Source organism: Pristis pectinata, chromosome 6 (assembly GCF_009764475.1).
Source record: "Pristis pectinata isolate sPriPec2 chromosome 6, sPriPec2.1.pri, whole genome shotgun sequence".
In the NCBI taxonomy this organism is placed as follows: Eukaryota; Metazoa; Chordata; class Chondrichthyes; order Rhinopristiformes; family Pristidae; genus Pristis; species Pristis pectinata.
The window spans coordinates 46,953,353-46,969,802 of NC_067410.1; the positions used below are offsets into that span (position 1 = coordinate 46,953,353).

Consider the following 16,450-nt stretch of genomic DNA (forward strand, 5'->3'; position numbering starts at 1 on the left):
GTTAGTGTGTTCAAGGAGAAGGAATATTTAAATATTGCCATGCTTTTGGCATGCATGGTCCAGCTGCAACTGGTAAGGCCGACAGAATTTCTGCTCGTTTTCCTGACTGAACACAGACCAGAATATTGGAACCCTAGTGATGGTGTTTGCTGCCATCCTGTGGTGGTGATTTTGTTTTGTACAAAGCCCATCTTCAGAAAAATGTAAAATTCAAAGGGTTTCTGCCTATCAATACTGATATGTTTGTGTTGGATACACAGGTGATGAGTGTGGCCAATCTTGTATATTTCTCAATATTCTAGTCAGACTTCTTTATATTCCTCAAGGGCCCTGTTTGATTTTAGCTTCCTAAACCTTACATATACTTTCTTTTTCTCCTTGACTAAATTCACCACCTCTTTCGTCATCCAAGGTTCCCTTCCCTTGCCATTCCTTGTCCTTCCCTCTTATTGGAACATACCTGTCCTGTACTCTGTACAGTTGGTTTTTAAACAACCTCCACATGTCAGATGTGGACTTGCCCAAAAAGCAGCTTTTCCCAGTTAACTCTCCCTAACTCCTGTCTAATACTCTCATAATTTGCCCTCCCCCGATTTAATACTTTCCCACAAGGTCCATACTTATCCTTATTCATAACTATCTTAAAACTTATGGAGTTGTGATCACTGTTTCCTAAATGTTCTCCCTCTGAAAGTTCAGTCACCTGGCCAGGCTCATTTCCCAACGTCAGGTCCAGTATCACCCCTCCTCTAGCTGGACTATCAACATACAGTTTTAAGAAATTCTCTTGAATGCACCTAACACATTCTACTCTGTCTAACCCTTTTGCATAAGGAGGTCCCAATCTATATTGGGGAAGTTGAAGTCATCCACTACGATAACCCTGTTGTTTTTGCAACTTTCCCTGATCTGCCTGCATATCTTTTCCTCAATGTCCTGGTGGCTATTGGGGTTCTATAGTATAATCGCATCAAAGTGATTGCACCTTTCTTATTTTTGAGTTCTACCCATATAGACTCAGTGGATGAGCCCTCCATTATGTCCCCTCTGAGTGTAGCTGTGATATTGTCCCTGATTGGTATGAGAAAGAAAAAAAACGTGTATCTGTGGTGAAGTAAAAATGTTAAAGATAGTATCAAACTTAAAGAAATCACACCATTGTAAAGACGGGTGACAGGTCAGATGACTGGGTATAACACAAGAAAAAGAAAAGCATGACCAAAAGATTAATAAGGAAGGAAAAACACTGAGTATGAGATAAAGTTAGTCAGATATAAAATGATATTGGAGTTTTTATAGATACTGATAGATACTACGGTAGTGTAGCGGTTAGCGCGACGCTATTACAGCGCCAGCAATCGGGGTTCGATTCCTGTCACTGTCTGTAAGGAGTTTGTACGTTCTCCCGTGTCTGTGTGGGTTTCCTCCGGGTGCTCCGGTTTCCTCCCACATTCGAAAGACGTACGGGTAGGTTAATTTGGGGATTTAACATGGGCGGCGCGGACTCGTTGGGCCGAAAGGGCCTGTTACCATGCTGTAAATAAAATTTAAAAAAAGATTTAAGGAAGTGAGTGTTGTCCTATGGAAAGTGTGTCCATGGAATTAATACTGGAAAGCAAGGATGAATAAAACAATAGAGGATACTAGAAGCGTCCCAGAAATAGCTCTAAATTGGGAGGCAGGAACTCAGGAAAATTACAATCACCAGGGCAGTGATACTGTTGGAGTTGCAGACTGATAAATCTCTGGGTCCTAATGGACCATCCCAGGGTCTGAAAAAAAAAGTGGCTCTTGAGATACTGGTTGTGCTGGTTTTAATTTCCCAAAGCTTCCCTAGATTTGGGAAAGTATCCACTAAATTGGAAAACAGCGAATGCCACTCCTTTATTTAAAAAGGGAGGGAGATGGAGAGCAGGAAACTATAGGTCAGTTAGCTTAACATCTGTCATAACAAAAATGTTAGAAGCCATTAATTAAGATTGCAGAGTTTCACTTGCAGAGTTGGGAGTTGGAGCGAGATTTGGAGCAGGACCTTTGAGAAGAGGTGAGTCTCTGTGCCTGAGCTCATGAGTTTCATCTTGCAAAAGTCTAATTGAGACACATTTGCAAATTGTTACCTGCTGATTGGCTTATCAACAGCAGCAAATAAAGGTAAGGCAAGTATAAGCGGAGGGGCCATTGTGTGAGTGGCTGGTGTTAGAGTGAGGAGCTGAGGCTTTGGTTCAAGAGGCATCAGTGAGAAGAGGCGAAGGTAAGTCTCTGGTAAGTTTCTTTCTTTCTTTGATTTGGTGTTCCCTGTAGTGCAGAGTAGTGAGAATGGCTTCAAGGTCAGTGGTGTGTTCAGCTTGTGAGATGTGGGAGTTCTGAGAGACATCCAGTCTTCATGATAACTACGTCTCCACGAGGTGCATCCAGCTGCAGCTCCTTACAGACTGTGTTAGGGAACTGGAGCTGCAGCTGGTTGACCTTCGGCTCGTATGGGATACTGAGGAGTACATAGACAAGAGCTACAGGGAGGCAGTCACACTGAAGCTGCAGGAGGCAGGTAGCTGGGTGACTCAGGAGAAGGATGGAGAATAGGCAGGTAGTGCAGAGTACCCCTGTGGCCATTCCCCTCAATAACAGGTATACCGTTTTGGATACTGTTGGGGGGTATGGCCTACCAGAGGAAAGCAACAGTGACCAGATCTCTGGCACTGAACCTGGTCGTGTGGTGAAGAGGAGAGTGGTAGTGATAGGGGATTCCATAGTAAGGGGGGCAGACAGGAGATTCTGTGGACGTGAAAGAGACTCCTGGATGGTATGTTTCCTCCCTGGTGCCAGGATCAGGGACATCTCGGATCGGGTCCATAGCATTCTGAAGGGGGAGGGTGAACAGCCAGCGGTCATGGTACATATTGGTACCAATGACATAGGTAGGAAAAGAGATGAGGTCCTGAAGAGGGAATATAGGGAGTTAGGTAGGAAGCTGAAAAGCAGGACCTTAAGGGTAGTAATGTCTGGGTTGCTACCTGTGCCACGTGCCAGTAAGTGTAAGAATAGGATGATATGGCAGATGAATGTGTGGCTGAGAAATTGGTGTAGGGGCAGGGTTTCAGATTTGTTGATCATTGGGATCTCTTCTGGGGAAGGTATGACTTCTACAAGAGATGGGTTACACCCAATAATCTTGAGACCAATATTCTTGTGGGCAGGTTTTCTAGAACTGTTGGGGAGGGTTTAAATTAGTTTGGCAGGGGGATGGGAACCGGAGTGATAGGTCAGAGGTTGGTGCATTGAGTGTACAAGTAGATGCAGAGTGTAGAAAGACTGTGAGGAAGGATAGGCAGTTGAAAGGGCAAAATTGCTGTCAGTTGGATGGGCTGAAGTGTGTCTACTTTAATGTGAGAAGTATCAGGAACAAGGGTGATGAACTTAGATCATGGGTAAGTACATGGAACTATGACGTGGTGGCCATTACAGAGACTTGGCTGTCACAAGGGCAGGAATGGCTGCTGGATATTCCAGGGTTTAGATGTTTCAAAAGGGATGGGGTGGAGGTAAAAAAAAGGTGGGGGAGTGGCTTTGCTGATCAGGGACAGTGTCACAGCTGTAGAAAGGGAGGACATCCTGGAGGAATCGTGAACTGAGTCAGTGTGGGTGGAAGTCAGAAACAGAAAGGGAGCGATCACTCTATTGGGAGTATTCTACAGACCCTCAATTGAGGCAGCGATGCTGAGGAGCAGATCAGGAGGCAGATTTTGGAAAGGTGCAAAAATAACAGGGTTGTTGTCATGGGGGATTTCAACTTCCCGAATATTGATTGGCACCTCCTTAGTGTAAAGGGGATAGATGGGACAGAGTTTGTTCGCTGTGTACAGGAAGGATTCCTGACACATTATGTGGACAGGCCGACGAGAGGAGAGGCCATACTGGACCTGGTACTAGGCAATGAGCCTGATCAAGTTTCAGATCTCTCGATGGGAGAGCATTTTGGAGATAGTGACCATAACTCCTTGACCTTTACCATAGCCTTGTAGACGATATGGGAAAGTATTTAACTGGGGGAGGGGGAATTATGATGCTATTAGGCAGGAACTTGGGAGTGTAAGTTGGGAACAGATGTTCTTGGGGAAGTGCACAGCAGAAATGTGGAGGTTGTTTAGGGAATACTTGCATGGTGTAAGCTTGTCCCATTGAGGCAGGGTAAGAATGGTAGAGTGAAGGAACCGTGGTTGACATGAGATGTAGAATATCTTGTCGAGAGGAAGAAAGAAGCTTACCTAAGGTTTAGAAAGCATGGATCAGACAAGACTCTGGAGGGTTACAAGGTAGCCAGGAGGGAGCTTAAGAATGGACTTGGGAGAGCTAGCAGGGGGCATGAGAAGTCCTTGGCGAGTAGGATCAAGGAAAACCCCAAGGCATTCTACACATATGTGAAGAATAAGAGGATGACTAGAGTGAGGGTAGGACCGATCAGGGATAAAAGAGGAAACATGTGCCTGGAGCTGGAAGGAGTAGGTGAGGTCCGTAATGAATACTTTGCTTCAGTATTCACCAGAGAGAGAGACCTTGAAGTTTGTGAGGATGGTGTACGACAGAATAATATGCTAGGGCATGTCATTGTGAGGAAAGAGGATGTGCTGGAACTATTGAAAAACATTAGGATAGATAAGTCACCGGGGCCGGATGGGATATATCCAAGGTTATTACAGGAACCTGGGGAAGAGATTGCTGCACCTTTGGCGATGATCTTTACATCCTAACTGGCCACAGGAGTAGTGCCAGATGATTGGAGGGTGGCAAATGTTGTTCCTTTGTTTCAGAAAGGAAGTAGGGATAACCCTGGGAATTACAGACCAATGAGTCTTACTTCAGTGGTGGGCAAATTACTGGAGAAGATTCTTAGAGATGGGATTTATGGGCATTTAGAGAAGCATAGGCTGATTAGGGACAGTCAACATGGCTTTGTGAGGGGCAGTTTGTGCCTCATGAGCCTGATTGAATTCTTTGATGATGTGACAAAGCACATTGATGAAGGTAGAGCAGTGGATGTGGTGTACATGGATTTTAGTAAGGCGTTTGATAAAGATCCTCATGGAAGGCTCATTCAGAAAGTCAGGAGGCATGGGATCCAGGGAAACTTGGCTGTGTGGATTCAGAATTGGCTCGCCCATCAAAGACAGAGGGTGGTGGTAGATGGAGCATATTCTGCCTGGAGGTGGGTGGCCAGTGGTGTTCTGCAGGGTTCTGGGACCCCTGCTCTTTGTGATTTTTATAAGTGACTTGGATGAGGATGTGGAAGGGTGGGTTAGTAAGTTTGCTGATGATACAAAGGTTGGTGGTGTTGTGGATAGTGTAGAAGGTTGCTGTAGATTACAACAGGATATTGATAGAATTCCGAGCTGGGCTGATAAGTGGCAAATAGAGTTCAACCCAGATAAGTGTGAAGTGATACACTTTGTGAGATCGAAATTTGAAGGCAGTATACAAGGTTATTGGCAGGACTCTTAGCAGTGTGAAAGAACAGAGGGATCTTGGGGTCCAGGTCCATAGATCCCTCAAGGTTGCCACGCAGGTCGATAGGGTTGTTAAGAAGGCTTATGGAGTGTTGGCTTTCATTAGTCAGTGTATTGAGTTCAAGAGCTGTGAGGTGATGTTGCAGCTCTATAGAACTCTGGTTAGACCACACTTGGAGTATTGTGTTCAGTTCTGGTCACCTCATTATAGAAAGGATGTGGACACATTATAGAGGGTGCAGAGGAGATTTACCAGGATGTTTCCTGAATTGGAGAGCATGTCTTATGAGGATAGGTTGAGCAAGCTAGGGCTTTTCTCTTTGGAGCAAAGGAGGATGAGAGGTGACTTGATAGAGGTGTACAAGATGATAAGAGGTATAGATCGAGTGGGCAGTCAGAGACTTTTTCCCAGTGCAACAATGGCTAACACGAGGGGACACAATTTTAAGGTGATTGGATGAAGGTATAAGGGGGACATCAGAGTTAAGTTTTTTTTACACAGAAAGTGGTGGGTATGTGGAACGCACTGCCGGCAGAGGGTGTGGGGGCAGATACATTGTGGACATTTAAGAGACTCTGAGATAGACACATGAATGATAGAAAAATAAGTGGCTATGTGGGAGGGAAGGGTTAGATGGATCTTAAGAGCAGGATAAAATGTCGGCACAACGAAGGGCCTGTACTGTGTTGTAGTGTTCTATGTTCTATAAGATATTATGGCAGAGCAATAGACAAATGTAGGGTAATTAAACAAAACCAACATGATATTGTGAAAGGCAAATCACGTTTTGCCAAGTTACTGGAGCTCTTTGAAGAAGTGATAGATGCTGCAGATAAAGGGGAATTGGTGGATGTATCACAGAGACACAAGAGATTCTGCAGATGCTGGAACCTGGAGCAACACACACAAAATGCTGGAGGAACTCAGCAGGTCAGGCAGCATCTATGGAGGGAAATAAACAGTCGATGTTTCGGGTCGAGATCCTTCATCGGGACTGGAAAGGAAAAGGGCAGAAGGCAGAATAAGAAGGTCAGGGAAAGGGGAGGAGCATAGGCTGGCAGGTGATAGGTGAGTCCAGGTGAGAGGGGGAAGGTAGGTGGGTTGGGGAGGGGGGATGAAAGGGATTGATGTAAGAAGCTGAGAGATAATTGATAGAAGAGGTAAAGGGCTGAAGAAGACAGAATCTGGTAGAGGAGGACAGTAGAGCATGGAATAAAGGGAAGGAAGTGGGGAATAGATGGGCAGGATCTGAGGGTGGGGGAGGGGAAAGGGAAGGGGTAAGGGGCCCACAGGAATGAGGGAAAACAAAGGGTGGGGAGGGGAAAAAAAAGAGGGGAGAGGTTACCGGAATTAGAGAAATCGATGTTGACGCTGTCAGGTTGGAGACTACCAAGGCAGAATATGAGCTGTTGTTCCTCCAACCTGTGTCTGGCCTCAATGTGGCAGTAGAGGGGGCAGTGGATAAACATGTCAGTATGGGAATGGGATATGGAATGAAGTGGGTGGCCACCGGGAGACCCTTGCTTCTGCGGTGCACGGAGCGAAGGTGCTCGACAAAGCGCAATCTGCGTCAGATCTCACCAATGTAGAGGAGGCCGCACCGGATGCAATAAGTGACACCCTTGGACTCACGAGTGAAGCGGTGCCTCACCTGGAAGGACGGTGTAGGGCCCTGAATGGTGGTGAGGGAGAAGGTGTAGGGACAGGTGTAGCACTTAGTACGGTTGCAGGGATAAGTGCCGGGAGGGTCATCAGTGGGGAGGGATGAGCAGGCAAGGGAGTTGTGGAGGTTGGTGGATGTAATATACTTGGATTCCCAGGGGCTGCATCAAATATTATTGCAGAAAGTAAAAAGTCATTGTGTTCAACATAACATATTGGTGTGGATAGAAGTTTGGCTGGCTAACAGGCATTAATAGTTCTTTTTCTGGTTGGCAAGGTGTACTCAAGGGTGTGATACAGGGGTAGGTGCTGGGGCCTCAACTTTTCTCTTTGTACAATTTGGATGAAGGCACTGAAGGTGGGTAGGTGGGTATGTAGGTAGGAAAGTAAGTAGGTAGATAGGAAAATGCATTGTGAAAAAGAAATACAAGGCTACAGGGGGATAGAGAGAGGCTGAGTGGGCAAAGATCAGGCAAATGGAGTGTAATGTGGAAATATGTAAAATAATCCAATTCGGCAGGAATTTTTTTAAATGAAACATATTATCTAAATAGTGAGCGATTGTAGAGTTCTGAGAAACAGAAGGATCCAGATATCCCAGTTCATAATCTACAAAAGATCGGTTTGCAGGTACAGTAAGTAATTAGAAAACTAGCAGAATGTTATTGTTCATTGCGAGGGAAATTGAATACAAAAATAGGGAGGTTATGCTTGAGTTTTACAAGGCAATGGTGAGACCACTTCAGGAGCACTGTGTACAATATTGGCCTTGTTACTTAAAGTAGGATCTTGAAGCAATTCAGAGGGGTCCTGTTGACCAACACCTGGAAGGGTGGGTTACCTTACGAGGAAAGGTTGGATAGGCTAAGCTTGTATCCACTGGAGTTTACAAGAGTGAGAGCGGACAATTGAACTCTGTTCCTCAACGTGCAGTGGAAGCGTATGTCTTTGAATAGTTTTAAGGTAGGGATAAATAGATTCTTGATAAGTAAAGGAGTGAAAGATAAGAGTTGAGGTTACAGTCAGATCAGCCCGGTTCTTATTCAATGATGGAACTGGCCCAGTGAGGTAAGATGCCTACTCCTGTTCCTAACTGTTTGTATGTAAGGTTTGCAAAAGGTGCCTTGGTTCACTGATGGATGAATATCAAACTGGAGGGGAAGGGGAACAAAAATAAGTGATGGAGGGGACATATGGGAAAGAGGACAAAAAGGGGAGGACTGGAGGATGATCAGAAGGGGAGGGGGGGGGGGGACAAAAATACACTGGAGGTGAGGGTTACCTGAAATTGGAAAATTCAACGTTCGTACCATTGGGTTGTAGACTATACAGGTTTGATTGTGCACCCTATGAAGCACCTTGCAAACTTACAGTACTATATAAAGGGCAAGGTTTGGGACTGTAGTGTAATGCCCACATTATTACAACACTCTTCTTTAACCTTTAGGTTCCTACCATCACCAGGCTGGAGGCACTGTGCTACAACCTCACGAGGAGCAGGATACAAGCCAAAGGAGCAGTCTGCCAGCACAAGGCAGTCGTCGGAAGAGCTACCCCTGCACAGATGGTGCCTTCACCAAGGATGAGTGGGACAAGGCAGCTGGGTAAGAGAGGGACCTCTGTCCCCAGTGTCTGTTCCAATCACTACTTTCCTTTCGACCATTGAGTGTGTTTCAATTCAACCGGGAGAGTTTATTCTTAATTTCAGCCAGGCAGATTTCTTGCTGGCCCAGAGTTGGTTCATAAATGTTGCTGAACCACACTGCTATCTTCAGTATGATCTCAGGATCTGTCTCCCACAGGAAGCTGATGCCCGACACCCTGGTCCGCTGAACCACAGGGAGGTCTCACACAGGCCCACTGGCTGTTAAAGCAACCTGTTATTGAACGTTTGCAATGTTTTTGACCTACACTAACATAGAAAATCACGTGGTGCCTGTTTTAAATAATGTTAAAGAAATTATTTAAGAAATTAAAAACTAAAACTCACACACGCACTCTTAAAAACCAATTAAACTAAATAATTAAATCAAATAGAAAGCTTTACTTCCTGGCAGCCATCCTATGCACCAACCTCCTCTTCTCCACTGAAAGACCCGTGTGTTTCCCATTCCTTCCATGAGTCATGTGAATTAGTCCCTCCTCCTTGATCACTGGAGAAAGAAATACTGATTTCTTGATAAAGGCGGGTGGGGAAAGGGGTCTCATACCACCAAGGAGTCAAGAGGGCAAGGTCATAATCCTTAGACTTCCAGAGGGAATATTGTACAACTATCTCTCTGAAAATTAAATTGTGTTTTTTCCAAAAATATACTTCATTCATATTATATACAATAAATACCATTGAGACATGTCTTTCTCTGCAGTGATTGTACCATTAATCCAGTACATTATCTTACAATACATCAACATCACTCGTATTTCCTCAAACAATGCACCTGTCAAGTGTTTGAGAGGCTGTTACACGGGGCCTAACCCCTCAGTGTCCACTAACGGTAGGACCGTAGACTATGGTCCTTCCCCCCCCCCCCCCCAGAGCCTGTGTGGTGGCTGTACCAAGCTTCAGTGCACACCCTGGAATGTGCCAATCCACAGTATTTGTGAGTGAATTAAATAGTGATTTTTTTTTTCCACACACATCCTTTTTTAAATCAAAAGGAGTTTATACATAAAAATATGTACGAGAAATATAATACAAACAGTACACATCTCTCTCTTTACAAATCAATGTATTCTACTTACAATGAATCAATGTTCCCCTTTAAACAATACATCCATGAAGCACATACAGTAATGGGACAGGCTACAAGCCCAAAGTGAAACCAAGGTACTTCACTGTGGAAGATAAAATGAACACACTAAAACAGCAACCTTATTCACACTATTTAGAACACAAAGAATTTATCATATCTGTGCTTTTAAACTTTTTTTTTCATTTCAAATACATTTTATTCAAAAAAAATATATACAATACCAAACAGTGCATGGCTTTCTTTACATTCATAATTTTGTCAAGTCAATACCTTTGTGGTGAACTCAAGTTAATACGTTCTATGTACAAAGTACCATTGCCACTCATGCAGCCTCTTTGAACAACACACCATTCAGGTGTTTGGGGGATGGTTGGACAGGACCTCAGTGTCCATTGGCGGCAGATCCTTAGATTGTAGTCTTTCCCCACAAAGCCTTTGTATCGGCTGCACTCTGTACATACCCCTGCAGCCTGGAGTGTGCCATTTTGCAGTATTCCCTTATGGGCATCTTGTTGTACTGGAAGACCATCAAGTGTCAGGCAGACAAAAAAATGTCTTTCACCAAGTTGATGATCTTCCACTGAGGTTGCCTCAGTGTGTCCCTGGGAACAGGCCGGAATGGTTCTGACTGACTTTTGCCCCTGTCTGAACCCTATATATGGCTCTGAAGGCCAGAAGATTGCTCATGGTGCATGTGTACGTGAATGTGGTAGCTCAGAGTCTCGTTCTGTCCTCATTGTGTCTCCTTCTTCTCCATGTTGTCTGTTACATTGTCTTTGTTTTTTTTTCTCTCTTCTCAGGTTGTCTGTGTCTCAACTCTGAGCTCTTTTCTCATCAACCTCCTTACTGCCTGGGATGCTTCCTGCCCCTCCCTCCCCTCCATCCTGCATCCTCTTTTTGCATCTTCTGTGTTTCACCAGTGCCGGAGTATTTCCTCACCGTGTTGTTATTATTTTTTGTTGGCCGAACTATGAGCCTTTCCTTGCTGCAATGCCACCTTTTCCCTGTCCGACATGTGCCCGCACCACCTTCCTAAGGCCACTGGAACTGTGTTCTGTCCCCTGACCTTATCATTCCCTGCTCCCAAGTAAGAACACAAGCAACTGGGAGCAGGAGGAGGCCACTCAGCCCCTCAAGCCTGCCCTGCCATTCAATACCATCATGTCTGATCTGCCCCAAGCCTCAACTCTTCCTCTGCACCAGTTCCCCATAGCCCTGAATTCCCCGATCTTTCAAATATTTACTGAATTCCTCCTTGAATACCCCGACTGGCCCAGCCTCCACAACACTCAGGAGGAGAGAATTCCAGAGATTCCCCACCAGAAGACTGGCAGAGCTGCAGTCTTCCATCCTGCCCCCATTCCCCTGGCCTTCCAGTCCCCTCCTCCCCACCTCTCTCCACGTTCAGTTCAGACAGGGAACCGTGACCTTCGCCCCACTGGTGCTGAGGGCGTAGAGTTGAAGATACTGACACTTTGGTTCGTACGTTAAACAGATACCTTAGCAATCACAACGGACCCGAGCAAGACCAGGAAGACAAATTTTGGTGTCAGGCCCTGGAAGATTTAGAAACTTGTGGACAATCGGAACTGTTGAGAGAAATTGAGGTAACTCTACGCTTGTTTTATCTTTGCTGTATTCTGTAAAGTCCCAGGCTGAGTAAGGCTGGTGCCCTCCTCTCATCCTGATTGGAGATTGGGGTGGGGTGGGTGCTTGTTGGTAATCTCTGGGCAATGCTCATGCTCAGGCCTGGATACAGTGGGCTTGAAGGGGATATTTCCATCAGTCAGAGAGTCCAGGACCTGAGGGCACAGCCTCAGAATAATGGGATGTCCCTTTAAAACTGAGGTGAGGAGGAATTTCTTCAGCCAGGTGGCGGCAAATCTATGGAAAATTCGTTGCCATGGAGGGCTGTGGAGGTCAAGTCATTAGGTACGCTTTTAAGGCAGAGATTGATTGGTTCTTGATCAGTTAATGGGTTAAGGGTTTCAGGGAGAAGGAAGGTGAATGGGGTTGAAAAAGAAATCAGTCATGAATGAATGGCGAAGCAGACTCGATGGGCCGAATGGCCTAATTCTGCACCTGTATCTTATGGTTTGTTACCCTGGACGATCAATGGGGGAGGTGGTGTGTTTCTCTTCATCTGGAGAACCTGCTGCAGATGCCCACTCTTGTGCCCACTAGATCGGTGAGGACACAAAGAACGGACATTCAAACCAGATGTCAGGATGAGACCTTTCTCCCTGCCAGGAGGCACATGCAAGCACTCCCAATAATCAGCCAAGAAATCTATATAATGTGAGGTTATGGGCAGGCATGCAAGCTACCACATTTGCCCCACAATATTATGGATGCACCTGTGTACCCCAACCTCCCAAAGTAAGCAAATTATAATCCCCACACACGACAATGCCCTTCTGGTAAAGGACAGAGGCAAAGGAGGGGCAGCAGGACTGAGGCCAGCTTACTCCAGGTAGTCTGCGAAAACTAGGAGTAACATAGTATGCCTGATTCCAGAAAGCTGGAAGCAACATTCCCCAACCTTCGTGAAGGGAAGGCAGTGAGGGGGCGAAGGGAAGAACTGGCCCTGAATTACAAGCTCAGCACATTCCCAAAGCACTTCACAGCCGATGAGGTACCCTCTGAAGTGTCACCACTGTAGGCATGTGAGGAAATGGGGCAGCTAGTTTATGCACAGCAAGATTGTAGAGCAGCAATGGAGTAACTGATAATTTGTTCCATAACTGGTGGTCAATAACTCTTGGCCTAGAAAGATGCCACCTGCTCAGTAGGAAGAGACCATCCAGTCCCTTGAACTAGCTCCACCATTCAGTAATAAAAACAGAAAATGCTGGAAACACTCAAGCTGAGGAAATACTCCAGCACTGGTGAAGCAGTCGACATTTCAGGTTCTCTGACAAAGGGTCTCTGACCTGAAACGTCTACTGTGTTTCTCTCTCCACAGATGCAGCCTGACCTGCTGAGTGTTTCCAGCATTTTTATTTCAGATTCCCAACATCTGCAGTTTTTTGATTTCTATGCACCATTCAATTGTACATTAGCTCTCTCTTTTGCACCATAGCCTTTGATGACAATGTTGCGGGAACACTGATAAGCTTTTTAGAATACTGACGCTGGGAATGGAGCATCGTCACTGCATTGGAGTGTTAACTGAGACAATGGCCAGGGTCCTAGGACAGGGGCTTCAACACACAGGCCCAGAAATATTAGTGCACCCAGATGACCCTTGAAACAGAAAATGTGCTGCCTGGTACATTTATTGGAGGCCAGATCTGGGGGATGGAGTCACCATCCACACATCCTGTCCTGACCAGTGGAAGATGTGCTGCAGTCTGGAATGTTTGCATTGGGAGGAATGGATTGGGATCATCATTTATGATGTTGTTGGGTTGAGAGGAAGGATTGGGATCAGGACAGGGACTAGCTGGTGACACTTTGAGCAGGGATCAGTGTTTGGGCATCCAGGGTTAATTGCAGACCAGTTGGGGAGAGTGGGGGTGGAGAGGTTGGAAAATCAGGGATTGGTGTTTTTATTTGGGGGGCAGGACAGGGTGCAGCACAATGTGGGTTGTGGGGAAGGGGTCCCAAGTATGAAGCTGAGCACTCCACTCACCAGGCTCGTGAGGCCATGTTGTCCAGGCAATGCCCAACCACATGCTCTTCCAAGACAATGCACTAGTAGTTCCCCAGCATTGTTCCAAAAGGAGCATTACACAGGGAATATCTGCGTGCCCTTGACATGGAAGTTGCATCAAAGAGATATGGTTGACTGATACAGGAAGTTCCGGTTGAATCTATCGAGGGGTGCAAACCAAAATGGGCGTTAATACCTTTCACTCCAGGAAAAGGATCAATTTCTGTTGCTTAATGCTGAAAAAGTAGCACAATGCAGTTGAATTTCTAGGCAGCAGTCTTCTCCAAGATTAGACTGAGCCAAGGCTGGCTATTTAAAAATTAAGCCCTCATCTTAATTGTTCTCCAGGTAGTTTCCATCAACAGTTAATGGCCATTCTCTAAGCAATGGTTAATTAATTGTCTCGGCCATTCAAGCCATCTTCAACCTTCAAAGGGTTTCTGATGCTGACTAATCCAAATCACTGAGGAGGTGTCAGGTTGGTGTAATAACTGATATCAGCAGGGCAAAGAGACCCCTGTACAGTTCAGCTCCAGTGTGCCTGGAGGTGAGTGTGGGTGACGGGAGCCTCATGCTTCATTGTGAATGGGCGCTGAGGAAGGCCTGTTTAAAAGTGAGACCAGATCTGCTGTGGGGCAACTATCCTCAACTGGCATAAGCAAGGAGTGTGGCCGATTACCATCTGTGTTGGATGGTGACTGCGGTCATGGGCTGTGATCTGTAAGGGTTGCAGGAGTGAAATAGGCAGAAGTCACAATCACTTTCTATTACCCAGCCTTCTTTTATTTCAATAATAAACTTTATTCATAAACAATACATAAGAAATACCAATCAGTGCATGACTTTCTTTACATTGTGTTGTCCAGTCTATACATTCATAGTGTTGTTTGTCAAGCCTATAGATTTGTAGTGTCATCAAGTTAAAATATTCTGTGTTCAAAGCACCAATGCCACATGTGATCACTTTGAAGTGTTTGCAGGGCTGTTATACAGAACTCAGCCCTTCAGTGTCCAGAGGCAGCAGGACCTTAAATTGCACTTCTTCCCCGCAAAGCCTTTGGTTTGGCTGCACAGAACTTCAGTGCATCCCTCAGCACGTACTCCTGCATCCAGGAATGTAGCAGGCAGCAGCAGACATTTCATTGTACCGGAAGACCAACAGGTTTGCTCAGTCTCTCTGACTTTGCTTAAAGGGAAGTGACTGTTCCTTTTTGCAGTGACTGGGAAAGGATGTATGCAGGGAAGTTACATTATGGTCACTTTGAGGCTATTGATGCAGGTAGATTGTCAATATTGGGACTTGTCCCTTATCTCAAGACATTTATTAAGGAAGTGACAATAACAAGGTCCACTTGACCTGATCTGGCATTAACATCACATGGGACTGAACTCACAGGACTGCATATCCAATTGGGTATTGGTGTAAGGAATCTACATTGCGTTTTTGAAGGAACAGTTTCGAGGAAGCTTTATTCAATATGTAACCCATGCAATGCCTATTGTACCTGCCCTGGTAGTGCTTGATGGGAAAATGCCAAGAAAATTTTACTCTGTATTTAACATATATTGTCCCTGCCCTGGGAAACTGAATGAGGAGTATAACTGGTACACTACTCTGTATTTATCCTTTGCTATTCCTGCCCTGTTGATGGGAGAGTGTAGAGAAAGCTTTGCTCTTTACCTAATCCATATTGTACCTGTCCTGGGAGTGTTTGATGGTAGAGAGTTGCAGAAACTTTATGTTTATCTATCCCATGCTGTCTTTGCCCTGGGTATATTTGATGGAAGGATGTAGAAGATTTTTCTCTGTAGCTAAACTATGTCATTCCACCCCTGAGAGTATTTGAGGGAGAAGTGCAGAGATGGCTTCATCCGTTATCTAAATGATATTGTACCTGTCTTGTATTTAATGGAACAGATCAGAAGGAGTTGTGTTCTATAACTAATCTGTGTTGCAGGGGCAGCACGGTAGGGTAGCGTATCGGTTAGCATAACACTATTACAGCGCCAACGACCCGGGTTCAATTCTGGCCACTGTCTGTAAGTTTGTACGTTCTCCCCGTGTCTGTGTAGGTTCCCTCCTGGTGCTCCAGTTTCCTCCCACGTTCCAAAGACGTACAGGTTAGGAAGTTGTGGGCATGCTATGCTCGCACCGGAAGCGTGATGACACTTGTGGACTGCCCCCAGAACATTTTACGCAAGGATGCATTTCACTGTGTGTTTTGATGTACATGAGACTAATAAAGAAATCTTAACCTTACTTCTCAAGTGAGAGGGAAGGCATGCAGGCAGAGTAAAGGGAGGGAATAGAAGAGGTCGTCAAAGAATGGATTTGGAAAATTGGAAGGGATGAAACAAGCTGAAGGTTAAGGAAGAGAACTTCTGAATGTAAAGTGAAAGAATTCCTGAGATTTCTGAAATGGGTGAGCAGATGTGGAGGTTGCAGTGACAATGTGAAGCCAGTGATAATTAGCATGGGGCAGAAAGCAGGCTGCAGAGTTTTAGAGGAGCCAGTACATTGGCTGTATCTAGGTAACTGGGCTGAAGTGAAAGGTTTGGAAAATGGCCCAAAAGTTGAAAGTGGTCCAGAGAGGGGTGGAAGCGATTTCGTTTTGTGGGAAGTTGAAGTCAACAGACAGATGGTGTTCAATCAGGGTCAACTAGATAGTTCATGGTTGAAGTCCATGAAGCGCGTTGGACTTGATTCTGAGAGATGAAATGGTGGGTTGGAAGGTGGGACCCTGGAATCGGCCAGCCATATCTCGCAGAGAATTTGCTTGCAGAGGAAGACTTGCTTGAGGTAGACAACGTGGATGGGTTAGCTGGCCTGTTGTTGCCTGGGAGATTGGAGGATGAGGTGCAGGAGCATGACCAGCTGCAT

At 45.4% G+C, this 16,450-nt stretch overlaps 1 protein-coding gene across 1 annotated transcript in view; it reads left to right on the forward strand.

Moving 5' to 3' along the window:
- grip2b (glutamate receptor interacting protein 2b) overlaps positions 1-16,450 on the forward strand; it is a 147,033-nt gene that overhangs the window by 118,379 nt on the left and 12,204 nt on the right. The window contains exons 20-21 of the mRNA XM_052017682.1: positions 8,609-8,765; positions 11,410-11,521. Of these exons, the coding sequence (XP_051873642.1) occupies positions 8,609-8,765; positions 11,410-11,521 (269 nt within the window). The remainder of the gene's footprint in view (positions 1-8,608; positions 8,766-11,409; positions 11,522-16,450) is intronic.